General features: G+C 40.3%; 1 protein-coding gene across 12 annotated transcripts in view; it reads left to right on the forward strand.

The window, feature by feature from the left end:
* Positions 1–27794, forward strand: part of Erc1 (ELKS/RAB6-interacting/CAST family member 1) — a 277991-nt gene that overhangs the window by 209126 nt on the left and 41071 nt on the right. For 7 of the 12 annotated variants that reach the window (XM_085840047.1, XM_085840052.1, XM_085840050.1 and 4 more), the window contains 2 exons: positions 3070–3214; positions 16404–16502. In XM_085840047.1, the coding sequence (XP_085696173.1) occupies positions 3070–3214; positions 16404–16502 (244 nt within the window). Of the gene's footprint in view, positions 1–3069; positions 3215–16403; positions 16503–17908; positions 17976–27794 lie in introns of all 12 variants that reach the window. The other 5 variants (XM_085840054.1, XM_085840055.1, XM_085840057.1 and 2 more) reach the window with 1 other exon arrangement.

Raw genomic sequence — 27794 nt, forward strand, 5'->3', positions numbered from 1 at the left:
GCAGAATCAGCTGTCAGGATGGGGAGAGACACCACTCGCTCAGGTGTGACCTGAGCAGCATCTGGAGTGGATCCCGGTGAAAAGCAAGAGAGGCTTCAGAGCCTTATGCATGTTTTCTTTGGGCATTAATAGTATCCATTGCAAATTTATTAAAATTATAACATAACCAAGAGAACAATACTGTCTCTATCCCTAACTGTCCAAGCATACCGTTTATGTAAGAATTGGAACTCGATCAAAACACTTCAACAATGTGGAATAATTTCACCTTTTCACACTGTGCTGTTCTTCTTTTTTTATTACCCCCTCGTAAGTATGTGTACATGCACACACGCACAGTGTAGAGGCCAGAGACTAGACATCTCTCTCCTTCTACCGTAGTCAGTTCTCTCCTTCCACCATCAAGCTCAGGTCAGCAGACTTGCCCCCCACATGAGCATTTTTCATAATACAAAACTCAAATCTCTGTCATCTTTGAATTTGTATCTAATAAAGATACTGATGGTGCTATATAATTATATTGCTTATATTAATTCCTCATTTCCTTTTTGGCTAATACCAACTGTGACTCTTACAATCAGTGCACAGACATGCGGCACTCTCACTGAGAGTGCATGCTTCTCATTCCACATCTTATGTCCCGAAAGGACCCTGATGACAAACAATAGGAAGTGTACAGTACACAGTTGAACCAACTTGAACTCCTTCAGCTATGAGGGCATTTCACCACTTAAAATATGTGTTTCAAATGATGAGCTGATGTATTTAGACCATCTTGATTGCTTTGGTGCTAACTTGAGCCTGGATGTAAAAGCCACCTGCCATTTTCTGAGTTCCACAGTGTTGAGACAGCTGAACGTGATACTAGGATCCATGAGGATCTTCTCTTCTCTTCCAGCAACAAAAACAAACTAGTTAAACGAGTTTTTATTTTCATATTGTAAGCTGGTCTGTGGCTCACATTTGTTAGTATTACTCGTTCAGAGTTTAGTAAATCTACTCATCCAAAATTAAATCTCAGAATATTTAAATGATAGTCTTCCAGTTTGTGGCTTCACTAAACTTTTCCGTATGACTGCAATTGAAGCCCAATTATCTTAACAAAAGTCAGAAGCAAAGTTAAGCTTCAGCAGTGCTCTCTCAGATTCAGCATTTCCTGGGTCAAAACCTAATAGCTACTTCATGTAGTAACTCAGATCTGTCCCCTTCCATGAGAGATGACCTAGGGAAGATGGGTTTGGGCCTGTAGACAGTTTCTTCACCCAGTTCATTCTGTTTATGTGTGAGTTCCTTTCATGTACCTCCTTGATCTTTACTTTTTGTACATAGACTAGAATACTTAGCAGACTGTGGTAAAGAGTAGGGTGAAAAGTGAGGTCAGAATTAGCACAGTATTAAAGTTTGCACAGAGAAACTGAAAGCTCTCATCATAAAAGCGGACATGTAACGCCAAGCACAGAATAAGTTTATTATATGTAAATGATCCCAAAATCCAAGACTATAAAAGCTTCAATGCTTGGTGTAAAGCTTGCCATTGAGCCTCATCCCTTTTCACCAGCTCTGGCCTACTTCCATTTTTAGAAATGTTTTCTTTCTTGATAAACTGTAGCTGCTTCTACCACTTTCCTGTGTCCCTGATCCAGTTCCTCATTATAAGAAATCCCAGTGGGTATCCACTGAACCCCAATATCTGCCCGTAACTAAACCACTGGTAATCTGAGACATCTAACTTATTGTTTCAAGGTACATATATAGATCATTACCAATAAGTCACACCCCTAAATTTATTTGCATTAATAAGATCAAACATTTACTGATATTCAGCATGCCCTAGGAACAAATGGCTATGTTTCTAAGTCCACTTCTTGAAGTTAGCAAATGAGGACTGTGACAACATGGTTCAGTACAGTAGGTGAAGGCATTTGTACCCAAGCCTGACAACCTGAGTTCAGATCCCATGTTGCAAACAAAGAAAAAGAAAGAAAGAATAATCTCCATGCCCCACAAAGGAACACAATAACAAAGCAGACGTAGCTTGGCAAGGCAGTTCCTTCTGTAAAAATAGTGCAGCAAGACTCAAACCAAGCTAGCCCCCACCAGGACAGGAAGTTGCCTTGATTTGTATTCTAACACAGGTAGGGACTGTTTTCTTTTCTCCGTTGGCTGAGGTCCAGCCTCACAGTCTTTGCTGTTAGTTAGTTTTAAAAGAATCAGCATGAAGGATAGAAGTAAGGGTTAAGATTTGAATAAAAGCTAGGGGAGATTTATGGATTATTGGCCCTGGGTGGGCAAATTACCTTTAATAGAAAAAATGGTTTTCATACCCAAAACTCCACATGAACAGAGAGAACAGACTCTGTTTTTGAGACGATCTCACTGTGTGGCCCTTGCTTGCTTGGGACTTACTATGTAGACCAGGTGGGTCTCGAATTCAGAGATTGGCTTGACTCTGCCCCTCGAGTGCTAGGATTATTAAAGACAAGTGTCACCACTCCTGGCCTTATTTTACTTTTTAATTAAAAAATAAAAATATAAAATAAAAAGAGTTCCTACATAGAGTTGTAGCTAAATTTGAAAAATATAGAGTTAGTTGGTACAATTTTGTCACATATATGCTTTAACTACTTAATTCCTCCTGCTGATGAGTACTATGTATCAGACTATGAAACCATCCCTTTAAGACATTGGTCACACTCAGAAGCCAGATTCCATCAAGGAAATCAGGCCACACATCACACATACTCCTGCAGAGACAGACAGACAGACAGACAGGCAGGCAGGCAGGCAGAGAGTGTTTATGTACTTTTTACCCCAATCCTGACAGAGTTAAGAAGCTGTCCTATGCTGTGGTTTTTATAGTTCCCAACTTTAAGTTCTACTCAGTACTTGGCTCCTTCATGCTCTTTGTCAAGTGAACAATGTTGAACTAAATCACATGGTATGAACTTCCTGCCACCCCGTAAAATGATATAAAACTCAGTTATTTTCCTTTGTTCTCCGGATTTTTCTTTGTAGAACTACAAAAAAAATGTTTCAGTGCTCATGTGGTTTTTTTTCTTCCCCTTTCAGGCAAGAAGCTCTTCTGGCTGCTATTAGCGAAAAGGATGCTAACATAGCTCTTCTAGAGCTTTCCTCCTCAAAGAAAAAGACCCAAGAAGAAGTGGCTGCACTGAAACGGGAAAAGGACCGCCTGGTGCAGCAGCTCAAACAGCAGGTATTGGGTGTGCCCAAGGACAGCGGAGACTGGCCGAAGAGGCCCAGTCCTCTGCCCTCTCAGACATGTCTGCCATTTCAAAGATGTTTTAGTACCCTGTGTTTCGTGACAGATATTAAATACAAAATATTTTCATAATTAGACACATAACAGGTCTCTGGCTATATCTAAAAAAAACTCACAGAATTCTCAATTGGACTAGGGAGACCTTACAGGTCTCAAGGTTTTTAAAAAACATTATAAAGTCACACTGGTCAGTCTTTTATTCATACTCACACTTGACTACTTACTATGTTGAACATTTACTTCCTCTGTATTTGCAACTTTGGGGGATTCAGTTTGCTTTCATTTTGTTGAGACAGGTCTTGCTATGTAGGTCTGGCTGACCCAGTACTCATTTTGGAACCTAGGCTGGCCTTGAATTCATGACAGTCCCCCTGCCTAAACTTACCCAGTGCTGGGATTAGAAATATGCACCAGTATATCCAGATGTATCCAAAACATTTTTGTCATAGTTTCTAACAATTCTGTTTCACTGGTGGTCAAATCAGAGCATTAATGGACTCAGAACAGATTAGCCGCAAGTGTCAGAGATCAGTAGAATCCTAGCTTTCCTCCAGCCTATGCTGCCAGATCAGAATCAGCTTCCACTCTATGGCTTGCTAAGCCAACTCTCAGACTTCTTAGCACCCCTCTCTTCCCTGTATCACACTCTTTACTGTCAACAGATCTTTCTAGACTCTCATCTGAATTTATTTAACATCACTGACCCAAGTATTAGTAAATGCTAACTATATATCAAGACCTCTCCTGAAAACTTGCATTACAAGATAATTTGTTTTATCCAGCATTCTTGATATTTCATCACACAGGAGTTTTCAGGTCATCTAGTCTGACAGGCATATTTCCTTCCACTTATACTAAACATCTGAGCAAGAACATTTTTTATTACTTTTTTTTTTTACATCCTATCAGGTTACTTAGCAAATCTCATTTTCAAATCCTGTAAATAGTTTGTTTCATTATTGTAAACAACTGTCAAGTTCCACAGCGTGCAGTAGAACTACAGACTAAGAATTTAAGAATAAATGAATGGGTTGGGGATATATAAGTTAAGTGGGTCCACAGGGCTGTAAATAGTGCATCTACTCATAATGAAAGGACTTCATGAGCCACGCTATAGCCATGCTTCATTTCCTCAACTATAAATAACTATTGTGGAATGTGAAGATGAATTAGCTTCTTCAGAGGACTGAGATCTTCTTGAGAAGACTAGTACTTAAGTGCAAAGCTGCAGTGTATATGCGCAGAAGTGCCCGGGAGCTAGCTGACTGTCAGATCCTAATGCTGTTAGTTACTCCCTGTTGGCATCCTGCTCAGGTGACCAGAGCCTATTCCTGGTCTCACTGATGCTTCTGTCACTGTTAAAGGCTGAGCGTTACCTTTCTCCGTACACAGTCTTAATCAGGGTGTCCCCTGGGATTATACCCAGGTGACTGACACAGGGTCAGGGTGGGGTCTACACTCTACAGTTGAGCATTTTCCTAGTTTCCTATTGTGTTGTATTTTACCTGTTTAATCTTCAGTACCACGTTATTTCCTTATCTCCAAGTTCTTACTGTAAAGGGGTATTTGATTGTTTCCAAGTATTTCTATGCAAATGGAGGAAATGCCCATCAGTTTACATTCATTATTTTTGTATTTTGTTGGGCACACATGTCACAGTGTGCATTTAGAGGCTAGAGGACAACTTGCAGGAGTTTTTTCTAGAAATGGAACTTGGCTTAGCAGGCTTCGTAGCAAGTATCTTTACCCACTGAGCCATATCACAGGCTCCCAAGTAATACTTTAAGTAATTCTTCTATGTGGTTCTGTCCATTATGTAGTTGCCAGGTTTTAGTCTCCCTGGGAGGACACATGACACTTTATTGGCTACCTTCACTCTTGTTTACTGCTTCACTATATAAAGCCAGTTACTCTTGACAGTCACTGATTTAGGCCTTGAGATAGGCCGAAACTTTGATTTGAAGCATCTTGGATTCTAGTAGACCTCGCAAACATCACTTATCTGAAAACTAACATTTGTACATACTTTCAAATGTCTCCTGAATCCTGCTGGAATACTCGTTCCCACAGTGACAGTTACCAGTGCTCTGTCCATATTCCATGTATAAACAAGCTGTCTGCCCTCAAATGTATACCACTCTCTTGACACCTTCACTTAGCATATTTAACTCTCTGCTCATGGGTAGAATGTGGTTTTTTATTTTGACTTTGCACTTTTCTTTCATAGACTGTGGGGCCACCTTGGAGCAAACTGTATCATTTTCCTTTTGTCTGTCTCTCATAGCAGCTCTCTGACTAGTGTAAGCCTGTGTTGTTCATGGTACAGAAGAGAGTCCTTGCTGGGGTGGTTGCATCCCTTTTGTTAGGAATTGAGGTGTGTGGGTACGGAACACCCCCATTTACTCCAGCTTTGCTTTTGGTGTGCATGTGTTTATCTGCTTCCATCAGAGAACATGTAGTTTGAGTATTAGCTCTTTCCTAGCCAAGTGCAGATTATTTTACTTGTGTAAAATGTTTGTCCTCTTTCCTATCTTGAAGATTCTACTAAGAGTTGTAAATCTACTGAGATAGATAGATAAATAGATAGAAATAATGCCATGTATTTTTGTTTGATTTTTTTAAAATAGATTTATTTATTGTTATATGTAAGTACACTGTAGCTGTCTTCAGACACACCAGAAGAGGGCATCAGATCTCATTACGGGTGGTTGTGAGCCACTATGTGGTTGCTGGGATTTGAACTCAGGAACTTCGGAAGAGCAGTCAGTGCTCTTAACCGCTGAGCCATCTCTCCAGCCCTTGTTTGATTTCTTAAGTTTTGAGAAGAACTTTGTTAAAATTGTTTGGGGGCTTATCAGATGCACTTTTAAAAAAAAAAAAAAAAACAAAACTTCTTGGTCTGAGACCTTGACCCTACCCATTGAGGCAACTGTTTTTTTTAAGACTGTGATTTATTCCTTAACAATTTTATACATATAGTGTATCTTGATCATAATCTACCAAAAGATTCCCCTACATACTCTCCTCATAACTTCCTGTCTCCTGATTCCATGGAGTCTACTTAGTGCTGTCTCTTGGGATGCTGGCTGTTGTCAGTTTGTTCATGTGCTCGTCACCTCAGTTCAGTGAACCCATGAGTGTGACAGCCATGCCATGTCTTCAACAGGCCTTCATGGCGTTCTCACTCATCATTGACTCTTACATTCTTTTTGCCTCCTCTCCACAAGTTCCCTGAGCCTTGATGGGATGATGGAGATGTCACATTTAGGGCTGAGCACTGAGTGGGCGCATAATCCCAGTGTTGAGCAGTTAAGAGTCTCTGCACTAACTGCTGCCCACTACAGAAGGAGACTTCTCTGGACAAGGTTGGGAGCAACTTTAAAGCTATAAATGTAAATACTTAGAAGGCAGTCGGACAACATTTCCACTTATCAAAACAACAGTAGTAGGTTCCCCACTAGGACTTTTCACCTCCTATGCCGTGCGTTTTGGGCTAGGTTTTTAATATGGAACAACTTTTAAGGCCACTAAGTTGCAGCATGATAAATATGTAGATCCTTACCTATCCAGTTTACTGTTGGCTTTCTGTAGTACATAGAGAGTTCTCTTTGAAACACAAGTAAAACTGTATATGAAAAAAGACAAAACACTGAAGATCTAATATGAACCAAACTTTAACGTCGCTGATTTTTAATTAATTTTCTTTCTCTACAATGAAAAAATTAATAACGTTGGATGAAAAATCTTTCTAGCCAGCCAAGAAAATAGAGCTTTCTGTAAACTAGTTACAGGTTTAAAGCCTTTCATTATGAATTAAATTTGGAATGGGAGTCTTTTGCCAATAAAAATAATGGAGACTAAGCCTTTAAAGCTTCAGACATAATGTAGAATCCTGACTTACCCTCATTCTTCGTTATTTCAGAAATGATGACAAGGAAAGTCTTTTCCAGTATTTTTGATCCACTGATTGTTAATCAACAGACAGGAGTCTGTGAATTTAGAAAGCCAACTTAATTCAAAATTTAAAAACCAGCATGTATTTGTATACATGTATTTATATACATTTTTCTTGTCATTATTTATATATATATAAATTTTTTCTTGTCATTATTTCCTAAAGAATACTAGTTATTTCTATGGACATAAAGTATATATGAGACTATGCATAGGTTATATGCATATACTATACAATTTTTATATAAAGGACTTAGATGTCCTTACACTTTGGGATTCATGGAGGAGGAAGTCTTAAGAGATTAGAACCAATGTCCCCTGATACCAAATAACAGTTATACACCACAGAAAACAATTTTTTAAAATTTATGGATGAAAAGAATATCTTTCATGGTATGTTGGTCTCATTTTCCACTTTCAGTGTTATTTTAATACACACATACACACACGTATAAATAATTTTATTTTCATTTTCACTTATGAGAGGCCATGTTCTTGTACTTTCTTTCACATTTGCTGGAAGTAGTGAGAAGAAACAGAGCCACTGTGTCAGTGTTGTGGTTGGTGACTCCTTAACAAAGACATTCAGTTCATTTAAGTAAATTCCTAAATTTTGAACATGACTGCATGTGATGCTGTTGCTGAAGTTCTTGAATAGGGTGAGGAATATCTCCATATATCACTATGGAATCCCTTGGCTGCCTCCTTTAAGGAGCCTGTGTTTCACTAATATGGGTTTTCACCAATGCTCTCCTTTCCAGATTGAGTAGATATGCCTACTGCCCAGTTCCAAAGTTACTCCTAGATCTTCAGTTTCTGTTACCATATACCATTGTACCAGTTACCAGCATCAATTACACACCTTCTACTCTATAAAAATCCCCTCAACTTCACACAATTATTATTTCAAGAATTCAAAATTATTTCAAAAATTATTTCATTTAGGGTCCTTTATAAGTTGCAGTCAGGCTGATGGCCAGGTCTATATCCTTAGCTTACTAGAGAGCCTGTGACTTCTTCCTTCTTCCTCTTCTGGTCCTAGAGACATTAACACTTTCTCTGACCAACTTCGATCTAAGTGCTGGCATGGAAAAAAAGAAATCTGAACTTTTTTATTATTATTTTATGTGTATGGGTGTTTTGTCTGCATGCATATTTGTGCACTACTTGTGTGCCTAGTACTTGGAAACCAAAAGAAAATGTCTGAACTAGAGTTAGAGATGTGAAGGGAAGAACATAATGTTCTCAGGATAGGAGTCAGATAGTTCTCTTCTTCTACCATGTGGTTCCTGAGGATCAAACTCAGCTCATCAGACTTTGTAGCAAGCACTGTAATGCACTCAGCTAATCCTCCTGCTTCCACCTTTCACAGCACTAGGATTATAGCACATGCCACAACACCCCATTTTAAGACCTGATTTTCTATTGAAGGTCAGTGACTGTAAGCCACATAGAGAACCAGTACGACAACACACCAGTGGTCACAAAGGTGAACTGTGTAATTAGTGAGGGAAATTTGAAAACAGAGTCAACAAGACTTTGTGATTCCATTTCCAGTACACATGGGAAATAAGGAGCCAAGAGTAGCTGAAAATCTAGACTGGACAGCTTGAAGAAAAATGATTTTTTTTAGTAGATGAAAGGTGAGACTTGAGGAAGCAAGGGGCTCACAGTGTTCTTCCTGGCAACAAAGTTGGCATCATACCCTGATGTAAGTATCACCACAGAGGAGAAACATGGGAGAAGGTAGAAGGTAGACCACATAGTCTCATTTGGAGAATTACTGTGGCTGTCACTTTCCTCTCTGTCAAAGCATGGTTATTTGAACAGTCATTCATTTGATGCCCCTCGGGACTCTCTGAAGGAGTTGATACATCTTTTAGTCTGGTAAACAGAGCATATGATATCTCATAGTTTACTATTAAGAATAAGAGATTTCAACCTTTTCCTTTAAAACACCAGGCTTATTTCTATTCTTTTTCTATTATGTCTTCTTTCTTGGCTTGAGTATTTTTCTATGAAATAGTTTCTGCAATGCCTTATTTAGGCATTACCATGTGACTCTTAGAACAAAAGGTTAATAGAATTAATACTGAACTTCTTTTTTCTCACAAGTATGTAGGTATGCATTTATGGCTTTAAATAAAGTTGCTAGTTCCTTCCTTTACTTGTTCCTTCCTTCCTTTTCTCTCTTCAAAGCAATGTTATTCTTTGTGCTGCTAGAACTAGATTTCATCTATCCTGTGACAGGGTTGAAGAGAGAAGACATCTGGTATAAAATCCTTTCCATGACAGTGAAGTGCTTATCCCCTTGCATTCTTATCTTACCTCAAGAAGCACATCACATAAGAGCTGCTCCTGAGGAGTTGAGTGTGTGCTGCTTTGCGTCTCATGTCTGCGAGAGGCCACCCTGACTGTGCACGGAACAGGCTTGCATCAGATTTCTAACAGACCTTGATCACACTCATGTCTTTTAGGAATGAAGAAGTAAATGCTGTATCTTCTGTCACATGGGTCAAGTGTATGATCCTTGCTCTTTCTACTCAGGTCAGCTTCTTGTGCTTATACACTCATCCCCAAAAGCACTTGAAATGCTTCTCTGCCTTAGAAATGGATTAGTGTATGCTTTATTCAGATTGCTTTTAATTTTAAACATGTCCTAGATCAGGTACAAAAGATTGGCTCCTGTTTGCCAAGAACCAGCCTCATCTTCTTGGAAAGGGGTTCTGAGGAAGGAGTATCTGGGGGTGGAGAAAAGAACAACTCAGAGTCAAATCGTGGATTAAAAGCTAATGTTCTGCTTGAGGCAGCTTTCCAAAAAACTCTCTCAAGACAGCTCTATCTTACAATTCTAAAGAACTCTCTGGATAGCTCATCTCTTGCAGATCAAAAGTCCAGCCTTTTATTTACATACCAACTCCGTCATCCACCCAGGTTCCCTTTTGATTAGCCCATAAATCTGCATCCCATGAACCCAGCCAGCCCCCTGATTTTTTAGAAGAAGACTGCAAGCACATTTTTTTAACATTAAAAATGAATTCACAGATCTGACTGCCTTTGTAAGCACAGACAATGAGCTATCAGGGTGGGATCCTGCCCTGAGATTACCATTTCCAACATACCTAGTCCCAAACTAGCTCTGTCCCAGGCTGATCTTGAACTCAGGAATGTCCTGCCTTTTATCTGCCTGCCTTTGTGTTTTTCTGACAAGGTGGCTCATAATATAGCTGCCTCTGTTATTTTAGGTCTTCGAAGCTCCTTAATACAATTCATATTGTATCCTTATATTTTGCATACTTGAGAAATTATGTACTCTTGAACTCATGTTTTCAGAGTTCTTTCCCACAGCCTTGAGGGCTATCCTGAAGGTCTCAGCATTTACCATTTTGCTGAGACACTAGCCACACCCTTGCCTCCTGGTCTTGTGTCATCTCTGATGATCATTTACCTTGGCAGAGAGGACCTTCCTTGAAGGAGGAACATGAAAATATGCACATTACTATATAAACAAGCCTTATGCCACAGCAACCATCAACACTTATGGAGGCCTACTCTCAGCTGGCTTTGTTCCAGGGGCAGGAGCCATGTTATGTTGTCCCTTACATGGCCAAACATGTTTTGGGAATCTAATCCTTGCCCACATTCACAGTAAAATCAACACAGACATTCCTGAGCACATGGTGATATCCAGATGCTTTGGTCATTCTTTAGGTGTGACTTTGTTGTTGCTTCTTGTCCTTCCTTGTCTTCTGCCTTGCAGGCTTACTAGCATTATCCTAGTATGTTCAAGCGAAGTATCTTCTTCTTTTTATTTTTTTTTCTTTTCATTTATTTATTTTAAACTCCAGATTTTATTCCCCTCCCGGTCTACCTCCATACCACATCCCATACCTCCTCCCTGCTTCCCTGTCTCCAGAAGGATGTCCCCATCGCCTACCCTCACCCCACCAGACCTCTAAACTCTCTGGGAACTCCAGTCTCTTAAAGGTTAGGTGCATCTTCTCTGACTAAACACAAACCTAGCAGTCCTCTGCTGTATGTGTGTTGGGGGCCTCATATCAGCTGGTGTATGCTGCCTGGTTGGTGTTCCAGTATCAGAGAGATCTCAATGGTCCAGGTCAATTGAGATTGCTGGTCCTCCTACAGAGTCACCCTCCTCCTTAGTTTCTTCCAGCTTTCCCCTAATTCAACCACAGCAGCTTCTGTCCATTGCTTGGGTGCAAATATTTGTCTCTGACTCTTTCAGCTGCTTGTTGGGTCTTTCGGAGGGCAGTCATGATAGCTCCCTTTTTGTGAGTGTTCCATAGCTTCTATAATAGTCTCAGGTCTTGGGGCCTCCCCTTGAACTGGATCCCACTTTGGGCCTGTCACTGGACTTTCTTTTCCTCAGGCTCCTCTCCATTTCCATCCATGCAGTTCTTTCAGACAGAAACAATTATGGGTCAGAGTTATAACTGTGGGATGGCAACCCCATCCCTCACTGATTCCCTGTCTTTCTGCTGGAGGTGGGCTTTATAAGTTCCCTCTCCCCAATGTTGGGTATTTCATCTAAGGTCCTTCTCTTTGAGTCCCGAAAGTCTCTCACCTCCAGGTCTCTGGTGCATTCTGGAGGGTTCCCCCCAACCTCCTACCTCCCGAGGTTGCATGTTTCCATTCTTTTTGCTGGCCCTCAGTGATTTCAGTCATCCCCCCCCCCACCCAATACCCAATTATGTTCCCCTCTCCACTCCCACATCTCCTTTCCTTCCCAGCCTCCCACTCCCCCACTTTGTGGTTGCTTTCTTCAACTGTAATTCATAAACAACAAAAGAATGGAAACCTAAGCTAGGGCTTCAACAGTTAGCATCAATGGAGTGCTTGCTCTGCTTTGCCGTGTGTTCCTTCTCAATGTCTGCTCATGTGGCAAAATGGATGGGTGCTCCCCTTAGCCACCTTTAGAAGAAGACTAACTTAAGACTTAAAAACTCTCACCTCTGTCTTTTCAGCACTTGTGGTAAGGTTTCAATATGTGAACTTCGAGCAGAAACAAACATTCCGACTATGTGAGAGGTCACCAGAAGGCATTCTAGAAAACAAAAATTTAGTATCTCAGTTTGTTGATATATATTCTCTTTCTGCCATACACTAGAAGGACAAACTGACATACATGTGTTAGATTAAAATATAAAGAACCTGAGTGTTCAACAATACAGGATAAGGATAAGCAATCTATTCTATACGACCAGAAAAAATTAGGAGTGAGACCGTGAAAATTAATGTTTATCATTATCAGATTAATAATCCTAAAGAGTTATTAGGTGCTGAATTTAAACTATGCCCCTTTCTAAATGCTTTTATTCTATTAGTTTAATTAACCAACCGGTACTATACAATCTTTTAGTCAAAATCCATGATCTACCCCCATTTTAAAGACAGGGAAATTGAGGTTCAGAATTTACCTCATAACATGCCTAAGGATAGATGACTAGTATATGGAAGTAGAATTTAAACTAAGCCAATTCGGCCCTGAAGTTCTTGCCCCTAGGTGTCATTCACTGGATATCTCTGTAACTTTTTTCTTTTCTTTTTTTTTTTTTTTTTTTTTTTTGGAAATAATCAAAATGCTTTTACTTCACCATGAAATGTGTTGGAGATAAGCAGTCAAATTTTGACAAAGCCAGATGGCTGGAAAATTGAAACAGTATTTCCTCCCAGAGTTAACAGTACCCTGCAGGGTAGAGTGGAGTTTAAAGTACCACGTATATAGAAATAGGTACCAGGTGAGGGTGAGTCAGAAGAGTGCTCCCTCTTACAACTTCACTACCAGCAGGGGGCGGAATGGAGTACTTGGTGCATTTGTTCCCGCCCATTGCTGTGTAACAGACCATGGCCAAAAGCAGTTTATGGAGGAAGTTTATTTTGGCCTACATTCCAGCGGGATAAGAGCCCATTATGTCGGGTGAGCATGGCAGCAGGAACAGGAAGCTGACAGATCACTTTTGTTACCTTAAACAAAGAGCAGAGAGTTAACTGGAAGTAGGCAGTGTCCACCCCAGCAAGGCTGTGCCTACTAAACTTCCCCCAATAGGACCTCCAGCTGGAGACCAAGTGTTCAAATACCTGAGCCTATGGAGGACATCTCATTTAAACCACTTAAAATGTCTTAATATTGTTAATGATTGTCACTCATAAAAGGAGTAATGGGGGATCTTTAACGTTATTCTTCAGATTGTGTTCATGGTAAACACTTAAAAACCATACGATATGACTTTTGATGCTTTAAAGCTTTATTTGAGCGATATTTTATTGTGAACCATACATTACTTTTGAATATTCTGACTCAAATAAGTGATCCTAAGATGGTTATAGGGCACTCATCTACCAGCTGCCCACAGTCAGCCACCTTTGTAGTGAAGATAGAGGGTCAAAAAGGCCTTTGGAACATTTGTTATTTTTTAAACCTAAATTATTTATTAGTTGCTGTTAAATTTTATACATGTACCTTCTGTAGTAAGTTACACACTTTTTAATTCTCTAAGATTTTTCTAGATCATCTGTTATTTAATTTATAAGTAATAACTTCTTCCCAAATACTTAGTGTACTGGCTATTTTTGTGTCAACTTGACACAGCTGGAGTTATCACAGAGAAAGGAGCTTCAGTTGAGGAAATGCCTCCATGAGATCCAACTGTAAGGCATTTTCTCAATTAGTGATCAAGGGGGAAAGGCCCCTTGTGGGTGGGACCATCCCTGGGCTGGTAGTCTTGGGCTCTATAAGAGAGTAGGCTGAGCAAGCCAGAGGAGGCAAGCCAGTAAAGAACATCCCTCCATGGCCTCTGCATCAGCTCCTGCTCCCTGACCTGTCTGAGTTCCAGTCCTGACTTCCTTTGGTGATGAACAGCAGCATGGAAGTGTAAGCCGAATAAACCCTTTCCTCCCCAACTTGCTTCTTGGTCATGATGTTTGTGCAGGAATAGAAACCCTGACTAAGACAAATTGGTACCAGCAGAGTGGGGTATTCCTGTGACAACCTGACCATGTTTTGGGGAGGACTGTGGAAGGACTTTGGAACTTTGGGCTTGAAGATCCATTCGTTGTTAAGAGCTCTGTCAGATGTTGTGTAGGAGCTTGGAAGATAATGCTGAGAACAGTGCAGAAGATGGAGGCCTGGTTTGTGAAATTTCAGGGGGAAAATTAAAGACTCTCTTCAGGGCCTTTGCTGTTTTTATTGTGAAGATTTTGTAGTTCTGGTTAGCTGGGGCTGAAGAATCAGCTGTGGTTAACAAGGTACCAGAACTACTAAAGCAAAAACTTTGCATTACTGGGACTATTGATGCTGGTTAGCTGGAGCTAAGAAATTAGCGGTGATTAAGAAGAGACCAGCATCGTTGAGGTGACATCTTCTGGGAAGTGTTTTCTGAAAGCACAAAGAGGCTGTGTTCCAGAGATAGGCAAGGTTGTACTCCTTCTGCAGTGGGACTTGGTAATGTGTAAGGGTCACCCAGGTGGTACTGGTTTTGAAGGCATGAAGGGGTCACACAGCAGCTCAGGCTCGGCACTGTGAGAGGCCATGGAAGGCCGTTGGTGAAGGTGCAGCCCCAGTTGCAATTGAAGGCCCAGGACTGAAGGGGTCATGCAGTGTTTTGGAGATGCCAGTACCACGAGATGACCACCAAGAGCAGCAGCAGCAGTGGAGTACAGGCATCTGGAGCCCAGAGGACGACGTGTGTGCTATAAAGGGCATGGCTGGAGAAGTGACCCAAGCCCTTGGAGGAGCCCAGAAGATCGTGAGTTGGATCCCAGACGTTGGACGGTTGGAGATTGATTTTTGCTTTGATTGTGACTGTGCCCTGATATTTTCCCTCTTGAAGGAAGAAACTGTTTTAGTGGAGCCCACAGTTAAGAGACTTTTAATTGTAAAAAGACTTTGGATTTTAAAAGAGATGGTTATTTTAAAGAGATTGAAATTTTAAGAATATGTAAAGACTGTGGGACTTTTAAAGTTATTTAGATCTTGGGGATGAATAAGAATGTAAGGGTTGAGGCTTACTAGTGATGTGTTTGTGTGTCAAGTTGACAAGGGGTCAATTGTACTGGCTATTTTTGTGTCAACTTGACACAGCTGGAGTTATCACAGAGAAAGGAGCTTCAGTTGAGGAAATGCCTCCATGAGATCCAACTGTAAGGCATTTTCTCAATTAGTGATCAAGGGGGAAAGGCCCCTTGTGGGTGGGACCATCCCTGGGCTGGTAGTCTTGGGCTCTATAAGAGAGTAGGCTGAGCAAGCCAGAGGAGGCAAGCCAGTAAAGAACATCCCTCCATGGCCTCTGCATCAGCTCCTGCTCCCTGACCTGTCTGAGTTCCAGTCCTGACTTCCTTTGGTGATGAACAGCAGCATGGAAGTGTAAGCCGAATAAACCCTTTCCTCCCCAACTTGCTTCTTGGTCATGATGTTTGTGCAGGAATAGAAACCCTGACTAAGACACTTAGTCATAATATTTATATAAAATCTACCTAAAACTGAATGAGCTGTTTAAAATAATAAGTAGTTTCTTAGATAACATGGAAATGACTCCTACCTAAATATAAACTAAAATATTAATGTTACAGAATATCATTTATAGTACAACCTAGCCTTAATTATCAGTATAAAAAATGTAGTATATAAAGGGCTTGCTTTGAGACTGTTGTCTTCCCTGCACAAAGTTACCTACCTGTTTTAGCTCAAGTGACCACAACAAATACCATAGAGTAGGTGGCTGAAATAGTAGTTTATCTGTTTGCTCACAGTATAAAGGTCTGGAGGTCCAAGGTAAAGTCGGCTGACTCCTTTCCTGGTGGGAGCACTCCTCACCAGGGCTATCTTCTCTGTGTTCACATGGAGGAGTTCTTTGACTCATTTGCTCTCGGAACAGCTACAGCCACAAGGTAGGAGTTAATCCTTCGACTTCACTGAGTCTGAATTCATTCCTAAAGACCTTGTCTCTAGAAGCAGTGACATTGGGGTTAGAGCTTCAGTTTTTGAATTGCTTTGACTAAACCCTTGGCAGTATCCTCCCAAAGTCTGTGTTTAGTTGATTTGATTGTGGATGGGACTGTTTTCATACTCATGAACGTCTTTAAGGTGCTTGTTGCTCTACGGTGTATCATGGAGAATTTATCTCAATTTAAACTATGAATTTCTTTTTAGACACAAAATCGAATGAAATTAATGGCTGACAACTATGAGGATGACCACTTCAGATCCTCCCGATCCAATCAGACGAACCATAAACCCTCCCCAGACCAGGTAAGACCATGCTTGAGTGTCTCATCTTTTTAAAAGGATCACTTATATCCACGTATGTTGTGGTAACATTGCAAATTCTAGGTTATAAATTAGAAGAATCTTAGCTTTTCCTCAAATAAGTTCAATATAGGAAATTCATGATTCTGAACATCTTAAAAGTAATTGCCTTGAGATGAGAAAAAACTGAGTGAGTCCTACTTTTCTTATTAAAGAATTGGTTCCGTTTTAGGAAAGCAAGACTGCTCAAGTGCAGGCATGGCTCAGAACAGAAATTAATTCTTGTTGAATTGCAAAGTATTTAGTCTCTGTACATCATCCGTTAAAGGTACAGCTACAGGCTGGGATTTCCCTCAGTGGTCAGTAGCTTATCAAGGCTCTAATTTGAATCTCTAGGACCAGAAAAAAATTAAATATTTTTTGAGTACTGTGATAGATGAAATTTAATTTCTTCCTTTCGTTTCCTGGTATACCCTTTCAGCATGACATTTTCAAGAGACATTGCTTTCAGCTTGCTACTAGTGCAGAAGAGACAGTCACGACACTGAAGAAAATTATACTGAATTGCACATTTTTGAAAGGAGAAAAAAAAGCCCTCCCAAGATCTTGAATGTGATGAATTCCTATTCATGGGGATTGGGCAGATTATTTCATATCTCTGTGCCCAAAATCAGTTTCAACATCTCTGTCACACCCAGTCTTAAAATGTATAAAAGTGCAAAACTAAGGGGAAAAATAATAGCCAAGTAATTACAACCATATTACTGCAAAGTCAAGGAAACTCCCCTGCTAACGATCTCCACGAAGTGACAGCTGGGGCATTGTCTTAGAAGAAGCCATAGAAACATATAGGTGAAAGTAGCAATTGGTATCCGGAATGTTAATCTGAGAGTCAGAAGGAATGGTCCTATAAGATGGCCTTTACTAAGGCAGCTGAGACACACCTAGTACTATAGAAGCGAAACAGAATCAGCCTTACATCAAATGGAAACCCATCTGCCTGGTGTCCCCACCTATAAACCACTGCTCTGCCTGCTTCCTGCTACTGGATTAAGACTGTCTAGCCTCTGCATGAAGCATGTCCGATCTTTCCCATGCAGCAAGCTGGGTATGCTGTAGAGGTGATAGGCTGTGGGAAGGGCAGACAGAGATGGAAAAGGGCAACCAGCAAACCCTACAGAAGAGCTCTGACTTGAGAACGCTACAGCAGCTCTGGGAAAGGAGGGGACTAGACATGGACCATAAACTCATTACTAATTTGTACTTTAGACAGCTAGAACCTAATGTACAAACGGCCAAGAACTTCTTTTCTGCTACATTATGTTTATGTCTTTGTTTTAATACTAACCAACTCTTTTTCATTCCCATGCTGCCCTGGGGCATTGTTCCCTTGTCATCTCTCCCCGTAGGATGAGGAGGAGGGTATATGGGCATAGCCAATCAGATGCTCTTAGTTCAGCCATTTTGTTCAGAACGGTGAGAAACAGCTTTCCTTAATTATGGGAATGATTTTCGCTTGTTTTCATGTTTCATTCTCCGTGCTCACTTCACATCTTCTCTGTACAGTCATGAACTCCCCAGTGTGCTCTCTGATCCTTTATTTTCACATGACTCTTGTGTGGATTGCTGTGTTTTTGACATAGTGGGGTTTGGATTTTGTGTCTTTTTTTCTTTTTGTGTGTTATTAGTCACATTTATAATTTCTTTCTGTACATTTTGACAGAACTTCCAGGGCATATAACAAAAATTAATGATTTTATTTATAAATCATCCTATCTCTGATGATTTTACAGTGTCCTGTTTAATAACTCACCACGAATTGATGGGATTGAGGGGTAGACAAACAGCTATGTTGCTATTAGCCTATGTTTAAAATATACTTTATGGTAATTATAAATATACAGTCTGATTAATATTTGTTTTTTAAAAAGCTGTGCTCCGAACTATACCCTCTCATGTTCCTACCTACTTAAAGAGAATACACAGAATTCTGAGGGCCAGTCCCTAGGATCTCCTGGGGCTTTGACATTAGTTTTAAAATATCAATTTAAAAAAAGTTGGAACAAGGGAATAAAGATGGAGGGTATGTTTTAAATTTCTTTTCTTCCACTGCTGCCGTGTTCAACAGCTGCCAGGACACTGTCTAGATTCTCCTTTACAGGCGATTTGGCTGGAAAACACAGTGCAGCTGTGGCTATGTCTTCCTTTGATCTGATGCCCTTGAGGTTTGTCTAAGGAAATCAGTTTCTTGGAAAGTGATAATTGTGACTACTAAGCTCACACGTACTGGTCCTTGCATCCGCTGGACACACTGCCCATGCTTTTGTTGACCTCACTCCTTTGGAGTCTGCTCTCCCTGAAATGTCTGTGTCTTGATGTTAAACTGATTTAAAAATGCAAACATATCAACCTCTGAATATTGAACACAGCCAAAAAGGATAAAAGGTAAGTCTTTCAGTGGCCGGGGTTCTGTATGACTTTTAGCAGCAGGTGGGAAATGTACAGTAGCAACCAGAAAGCGTGCTGCACATCAGAAAAAGCTAAAAACCAAAGGACATCTGTGTCCTGGTTGTTCATTTGCACACTGCAGGGGCATATATTTGTTACCATGAGGCACGTAGGGGCCACACAGTAGCTATAGTTTAGCAGTCATTTGTAAATGAATGATTCTGCCTTCTCCGGTGTTTTGGTGGGGTGTTTTTGTTGTTGGGTTTTTTTTTTTTTTTTTTTTTTTTTTTTTGGTTTTGGTTTTTTCTTTTTTTGGCAGGACAAGGTAGCTTCTTGGCTTGTGGCAAGCAGGAAGAGTGCCCCTCATATACATGAATTGTTTCACTCACAGCCCTTTTCCTAGTCAATGATAAGAAATGCACAAGCCATGTCCTGAGTCTGGAGTCTACATTTCCAGGTTTGCTGCTCTGATGGAGCAGGTCTATACCAAACTTCCTGCTCTTGCACTAACAACCCTGCACTAACGTGCCAGATGCTGTCGGTGGCTCTCATGGTCATTGCAGCTAGCTGACTGGAACTGTTGGTTTATAATACAGTGCTTCATACTTTCTAAACTCTGCCACAGACTTTATATGGTAAAACATTTTACCTAACCAAAAAAAAAAAAAAAAACCACTAATAAAGGCTGGGGTTGTGGTGTGTGCCTGTAATACCAGCACTTAGAAATCTGAGGCTGAAAGATTATGAATTCAAGACCATCTTGAGCTACATAGCAAGACCCTGTCTCAAAAACAAAATCAAGAGTTGTATGAGCAATCCCTAAAGCACTGCAGAAGTCTTGGCTTCTTTCTTTCCTGTATTTTATTGCTTTCTTGTCTCTACAGAGAATGGATTTTTCTTAACAAAATTTTGAATTTGAATTTTATGTTTTCCTACCAACTTAAGAACTTAATGTTTTGTCTAAAGCATTTTATAAGCCACCACTCACTGACGAAGATTGAGTCTAAAGTAGAAGCCATAAATAATGAATTGGGAGGAGCTAAAAGTTGTAAGCTGGGCCAGGCTGGGGGCTGCAGAGCCTGAGGTTCCGAGTGCAGGCTCTGAGCAGTCTTTGCTGAGTCTTACAGCAGCACCTGCTGACTGGTGTGCTCGCTCCACTCTGAGAGACAGTGCCGTAAGAAGTAGAGTCATTGTGAGACATGGACCTAGACTCCACAGCCTGGATCTGGACACCACCACTTAACTCTGGCCGAGGGCCAGTAAGGTCACCTCTCTGTAGGAGTTTCTGTACTTACCTAGTTGTTTATCAGTGCTTTGTGTTAATGTAGGATGCTGTCAGAAGTGTCTCACATCCTTAAGCACTGTACTTTATGCAAGGCTATTACTGTTTTCTTGCTGTGGAACTCATTAATTTCGAGCTTATTCTGAGAAGAATAGTTTTCAGTGACTGTTAGTTGCTATTATTAGAAATACCATCTAAGTACTGTGTTTATTTCAGAGATAAGACTGGAGGGCTGGGGAGATTTGAAGTTGTGTGAACATTAGTAGATGTTCTTAAGTGGTAACCAAGATACATTTTTTTTTTTTTTTTACTGAATGTTTGATGTCATGTATGTTGAGGAATATTTTCCTTTAGGAAAACAACTTGTAGGCTAGCAAGATTGCTCAGTGGGTAAAGATACTTGCTAAACAAGCATGACAACCTAAATTCTATCTCTCTAACCCCACATGTGTCAGAGGGAGAAAACTAACTCCACAAACTTGTCTACTGACATCCATATGTGAACCATGGTATGTGTGAAACACACACACACACATATGCATGCATCCACATGCACAGTAATAATAGTTAAAAGAAGACACTTTGAATTTTGTTAAGGAATTTCCTCTAACAGATATATAGTCAGTGGCATTTTCTGTAAAAGAATACATTCCGTCAGTAGCAATGACATGTTTGCCAACATAGGACTCCAAACAGTAGTACAAATCTGACCACCTTGGCCACCCCGGTGAGAGCACCAAAACGAAGACAGGCAGTTTTATGTCAACTAAACACAAGCTAGGGCCATCAGAGAAAAGGAAACCTCAACTTAGAAAATGCCTACATACAGATGGAGTTGTAAGGCATTCTCTTCAGTGGTATCAGTGGGGTGCAGGGGCCACCCTTATGTTGGTGGTCTCAGTTCTATGAAACCAGATGGAACAAGCCAGTAAGTAGAACCACTACCAACTGCATGGTCTCTGTATCAGCTCCTGCCTCCGGGTTCCTGCCCTGTTTTAGTTCATGTTCTGACTTCTCTCAATGATAAAGAGTGATATGTAAGTGTAAGCCAAATAAACCCTCTACTCTTCGACTTGCTTTTGGTCAAGGTGTTTCATCACAGCACCAGAAACCCTAGCAAAGACAGATTTTTCTGTCTAAATTAGCTTGTTTGTGCTGTTCTTTATCCCTTCACTTTATCCTTCCTTCTTCTTCCTTGACAATAGAACATAGGAGCCATGAGTAATGTGACTTGCTTTTGCACTCCTGTTATCCAGAACAATACCTCTTCACCCTTAATAGATGTATATGCACACAAATAAAATGGATATGATTATAAAATAACGTGTGTGTGTGTATCTCCTAAAGTTCACAAAATCCAGGGGAGCATTTCCATTGAAACCAAGAAATTACTTTGAACCAGTGTACTGCTAATATCAGCATCACTGTTATAAAGAGCAGAACATCAGAAAAATGCAGGAGATGGGAGATGTAAAGGAAAGCTGTAAAGAAACCCTGACATCTGGCTCCTGCAAGCATTCCAACTCTAATAGAGTGAATATAATTCAAAGATACTTTCTGACTGTCACCTGAGCATCTGAGGGCAAAAATGTATCCTCATGTAACCTGTGGCTCATTGCTGACAAGACTAGCCCCATGCTCTTCAGGGACTTCACCCTGAAGAAGTTGACTTGTCTAAACTGATGTCAGGCCCCTCAGGTGCAGTAAGTCTTTATCATAGGCCATAAAAGTTAGTGTTGCTATGTAGACTTTAAATGACTAAAGTGTAAAAATGGAGTTATGTGTATCAGAAAAACAAGTTTTTAGAATATAATTTGGAACACTGTGTTTCAGAACTTAGGATGAGAGATGATGCCAATATTAGCACTGCTTTTAAAACAAGTGCTTTAGACATTACTTTGGTTCTGTTCTAGTGGGGTATCCACACTGTTCCCTTACCTGTTGGACACTGTCTTAGAGTTATATTGCTGTAATGAAACATGATGAGCAAAAGTAACTTGGGGGGGGGGGCATTATTCTTTCACAGTTACATATAACAAACATCCAAAGCAGTGAGGGCAGGAATTCCAGCAGGGCAGGAACATGAAGGCAGGAGCTGGTGTAGAGGGTATCGAGGGGTGCTACTTACTGGCTTGCTCACTGTGGCTTGCTCAGCCTGCTTGCTTGCTTGCTTGCTTTTTTCTTTCTTTTTTATTAGATATTTTCTTTATTTACATTTCAAATGTTATATCCCCTTTCCTTGTTTCCCCTCAGAAAACCACCTATCCCATCCCTTCTCCCCCTGCTCACCAACCCACCTACTCCCACTTCCTTGTCCTGACATTCCCCTACACTGAGGCATCAGACCTTTCTAGGACCAAGGGCCTATCCTCCCATTGAGGTCCAACAAGGCCATCCTCTGCTACATATGCAGCTGGAGCCATGGATCCCTCCATGTGTACTCTTTAGTTGATAGTTTAGTTTTTGGAAGCTCTGGGGGTACTGATTGGTTCATATTGTTGTTCCTCCTATGGGACTGCAAACCTCTTCAGCTCTTTGGTTCCTTTCTCTAGCTCCTCCATTGGGACCCTATGCTCAGTCCAATGGCTGGCTGAGAGCATCCACCTCTGTATTTGTCAGGCACTGGCAGAGCCTCTCAGGAGACAGCTATATCAGGCTCCTGTCAGCAAGCACTTGTTGGCATCCACAATAGTGTCTGGGTTTGGTGACTATATGGTATGGATCCCCAGGTGGGGCAGTCTCTGGATGGCCTTTCCTTCAGTCTCTGCTCCACACTTTGTATCTCCTCCCATGGGGTGGCTCTACCTATTATGAGCTAAGCCCTCCAACAAGAACCACTAATTAAGAAAATGTATTGCAGGCTTCTTACAGCCTGATCTAATGGAGACACTTTCTCAATTAAGGTCCCCTTCTCTGATGACTCCAGCCTGTGTCAAGTTGACATAAAACTAGCCAGTATGACACATACTGGTTGCAGTAGTGCTACAGTTTGTAAGTCTTTAAAATCTTCAGAAAATTTGTCTGTAGAAGGGACATATTAAATAAGTCAGCAGAACTGAGGAATGTCTAATCTTTTGGCTTCTCTTGGCTACACTGGATAAGGAATAATGATCTTGAGCCACACATTAACTATATGAACAATAATAAAAGCTAACAGAGGGTGGGAGTTCTATGTAATTTTTTATATATAAACCACTACAAATAACCAAAAAAAATCATCACATGATAACACAGAATTATATGGCACGTCATTCAGTCTTTTAAAACCATGAGATAGGTCCCAAGTTTGTGATCTTTAATAAAGAAAACAAACATTTCTAATAAGCTTCATTGAATTTTTTATTATAAAAGTTATAATGTATTGTAACACTAGTTGGATATTTGGCATTATGTTTGAGAGACTAATGCATCAATACCTAGTTTATTGAACACACTTGCAGTTCTCAGTGAGTCTTTAAGGTATTCATAAGGCATTTTTCCCTTAGTATACGTCATTCTTTGGACATGTGTGTTTTTACGTATATGCATATGCACACATATGTGAATGCACACTTACATGTATGCCCGTGGAAGCCAGAGGTTGACATGGTGTGTCTTTCTTCTTCCATAGCTCTCCATTTGATTTATTGAGAGAAAGTATTTCAGTGAACCTGAAGCTTGCTGGCTGATTTGGCCATCTCCTGAATACTGAGATTACACATGGGCTCCCACTCAGGTTTTACCTGGATTCTGAGGTTCCAAATTCCAGGCCTCATGTTTATGGCCAAGCAGTTTATCCTCTGAGTCATCTCTCCAGACATTAGTTCCCTTCATTTGTATATATAAAAAAAAAATTGCTTACAAATGTAGGTGCTACCTAAAAGAAATGGCCTGAATGAGGCATGGTTGCAATGAGGTGTATTTGCCTCTGGGGAGATAGAATCTATGGAAGTTCAAAGACAGTTGCTTGTCCATCAGATTGCATTTCTGTGCATTCCATTTAGAAATTAACAAGTCAACTGAATTTGAAATCACAGATATATCAAAGTATTAATTAATTTCCTGGAAATATTCAAATATTGCTTTCAAGTTATTATATCAAATTGAAAAGCGAGGCTGCATGTTTTCCACTGTCCACGGGACTGTCAGTAATATAATGAAATGCATAAAATGTTTACCCTGATTTGAGCTTGCCATAATTTCAATTCCATTTACAACACTATTTATCTGGGAATGTTACATTGATGAATTGATTTTTATCTTGAATCTGTGTTTTATCTTGAAGTAGTTAAAACCATGAAAAATGCCAGTTTTGATCAAGTTCTGGCACAAAGGTTTTTTATGATCTTACAAACAACTTAAGATGTTAAAGATCACAAAATCTTTTTGACAGTTGACCTCAAGCATCCTAATTCTGAAAGTAAATGGTGTTGCCGTAATCTGCATCTGTCAGTGCTGTGAGGGATTCTTAGACTTGGTGACGATTTAATCCCTCGACCATTAGGAAACTCACATATGAAGTTCACATGCAGGTTTTCTCGATATGAGTGTGGTGGGGCAAGTACATCATCTCCCTTTAATCCCACAAGTTTCTCTCATGTCTGCCATCCCCGAGGCATCATCATTAAATCTGCATGCTGACTAAGGAAGTTAATCTAACATAACTTTTTACTGCGTTGTATAAATCTCTTGATTTATTCGGTCATTTTTTAGTCTTTGCGGCATGACATCTGCAAAGTTCATGCTCAAGAAATACACAGTCAAATTACAAAAATTTTTTTGAGTTTTCCCCCCTTTCCATCTTGTGTCACAAGGATAATTCAGCAACCTCATGGGACTTTTTGCTGAAGATACACAGTACTAGAAAGTGCATACCATACAAAGTATGCTTGGCCCATCACAGTTATTGTTCAGTGAGGCTAACTCAAGGGGATTACAAGTTAATGGGACTGTAGAAAGTAGGGCAGGCATGGAGACAAAGGAAGTATTAATATGGATTTAAGTGTGGACATTAGGGGAAAGAGATAGACTTAAGAAATGACAGTATTGCACACCCTACAGTTGTTGGCCTGGCCTTCTCTAAAGAGTCACATTTACCCGAGCACTTGAGAGACAGAGGCAAATGGATCTCTGAGTTTGAGGGTGGCCTGGTCTACAGAGTGAGTTTCAGGACAGCCAGGGCTATGCAGAGAAACCTTGTCTCAGAAAGGAAGGGAAAAAAAAAAAAAAAAAAAGGCTGGGAGGAGAAGAAGAAACAGAAAGTGAGGGAATTCAAAAGTTTTCCTCAGCTATATAGTAAGTTTCTGACAGCCTGAGAGCTGCCTCAGAATTACTCCCTTACCAAAAAAAAAAAAAAAAAAAAAAAAAATGATTTTGGTGACTTTAAAAGTTGTATTGTTTAAAGAACTTAAAAACTTAAGTTAAAATATTTTGGTATACTTTTTAGCTACAAAGCTTTTTGCAAGTGTTTTGGGTCCCTCCCTCTCCCCCGGAAAGAAATTAGGACAGTATGTCACTCTGAACCTAAGCTAGTCCTGATACTTACTACCTAGCACAGGCTAGCGTCAAACTTAAGGCAATCCTCTTATCTCAGTCTCTCCAGCGCTGGGATTACACATCTATACTCCAAGCTTTTTTTTTCCCCTTCCTTTCTGAGACAAGGTAGTTTTTTGGATTTGTTATATGTATATGTGTACAGGCTGATAGGATGAGAACGTGGGTAAAGGGGGTCAAGGAAACCCATATAACGTTGGGGTGAAGGGAATTCAGGTGCGCTTCACTGTAAGCATAGTTTCTAACCTTGGGTTGTGATCCGGGTGAGTCTCAGGTGATGGGAGTGGCAGGTTTCTCTATCTTCCCCATCCCCTTAACTTTCTCTTTATAGCTTGTCTTGGTTTCCCCTTCTGGGACTCTAATTCCTTATCTTGAAGGTTGATGGCTGGCCTAAGTTCCATTTTTTGAAGCTTCTATATGCTGAACCAGAGCTATAGACCCTGCCTATCCTGAAATTAGAAGTCTCCGTCTAAGCTAAGAGTCAGGGGACCATCATTTAATGAGAATTTAGTAGAAACAATGTCATTACGGAAAACATCAGACTGCAAAATACAATTAGCATACAGCAGATGAGTTGTACCTAATTTAGCACCAAATATAGAAGGATGTTTTGGCATCATAATATGCTTAAGACATTAATCTCAGTAAATCACTGCAGTGTTAAGGCTGAACCTGACAGATTTAACTTAATCTTGGAGGACGGAAGGCCAAGTTGTCAGGTATGCATCATGTATACATCCATAGCCGCTTACCCTACTCTCACAGGTTCCCTCCTGTGCTCTATCAGATATCAAAGTCCAAGTTTGTAAGAGCTGTTTCCATCCTCTTAACTTTTGAGCTTAAGAATTAGATCCCTTGGGTTATAAAAAGAAATTTAAAAACATATTTTTAGTTGTATACTAAGAATATAGCAAAACGGGCACAATTCCAAAAAAGTAATCCAAGTAGATTAGAAGGAAAATATTACATGATTACATGTGATTAAATGAGCAGTTCCTGGAAGAAAAGACAGTAAAGCAAACCAAAACATAAATACCAGCCAGAGCTACTGGGAGGTTCATAAACGGGGCTTACCTTGGTGCACAAGCCTCAGCTACAAGCACTATTGTTATGGATATCGTCTGTGACCATTCTCCATATCCATAGGTATAGTATATAGTTGGAGAAGTAAGTTATGGGTCTTCTAATGTCCCCTAACTTATTTGTAATGACTGCCAAGGTCACACCATATCTTCATACCTCATAGAAGGCAAAGGTTCTCCTAATTAGGAACCTCAAAGCTGAGACTGGCACTCGTTATTGCTCCAGCTTTTGAAGCTGCTTGTTAAAGGTTTAGTCAGTCTTTTGATGTCAGGTTCCCTTCCACAGTGGTTAATGTACAAATGTGTTTACAAAGTTTCTGGTTTCTCAGGTATGGTAGAGAACAAAATCCTCATTAACAACAAGAAAAATCTTATCTGCTACCTCAAGGTTCCAAGGCACCATGGTTTTACCTATATTTCTTGTGGGCCAGGATTTCAAGAAGAAACCCCAGATAGTTGCTTTTTAATTTTTTAAGTTATCATACAAAGAAATGGGTTTCATTATGACATTTGTCTGCATATACACCATGATCCTTTGGTTCTGTTCATCCCTCTCCCCTACTGCCCTTCCCGTGGATAACACCTACCAGCCTTCCTGGCTCCTTCCCCTCCTCCCCTACCCCGTACTTTGATCTTCTGTTCATTCCATTGCCCTCTCTTGCTCCCTCTCCTTTTCTTTAAAATCTCCTCCCTCCTTCTGATGGCCCCCATCCTGTTTTCATGGTCTACACATACATGTGCATGCACACACATATATAAATGTAAATCAAAAGTCTGCAGGTGAAAGAAAATGTGGTGTTTGTTTTTCTAATTCTAGCTTATTTCACTTAACATAATGCCAGTTCAAACCATTTTCCTGCAAATGTACGGCCTCATTTTTTAAGCCAACAAAATTCTAAGTATACACAGGTCACATTTTCTTTATTAACTCATCTGTTGATAGATTCCTAG

Source organism: Mus caroli, unplaced genomic scaffold (assembly GCF_978045245.1).
Source record: "Mus caroli unplaced genomic scaffold, Mus_caroli_1 scaffold_7, whole genome shotgun sequence".
Taxonomy (NCBI): Eukaryota; Metazoa; Chordata; class Mammalia; order Rodentia; family Muridae; genus Mus; species Mus caroli.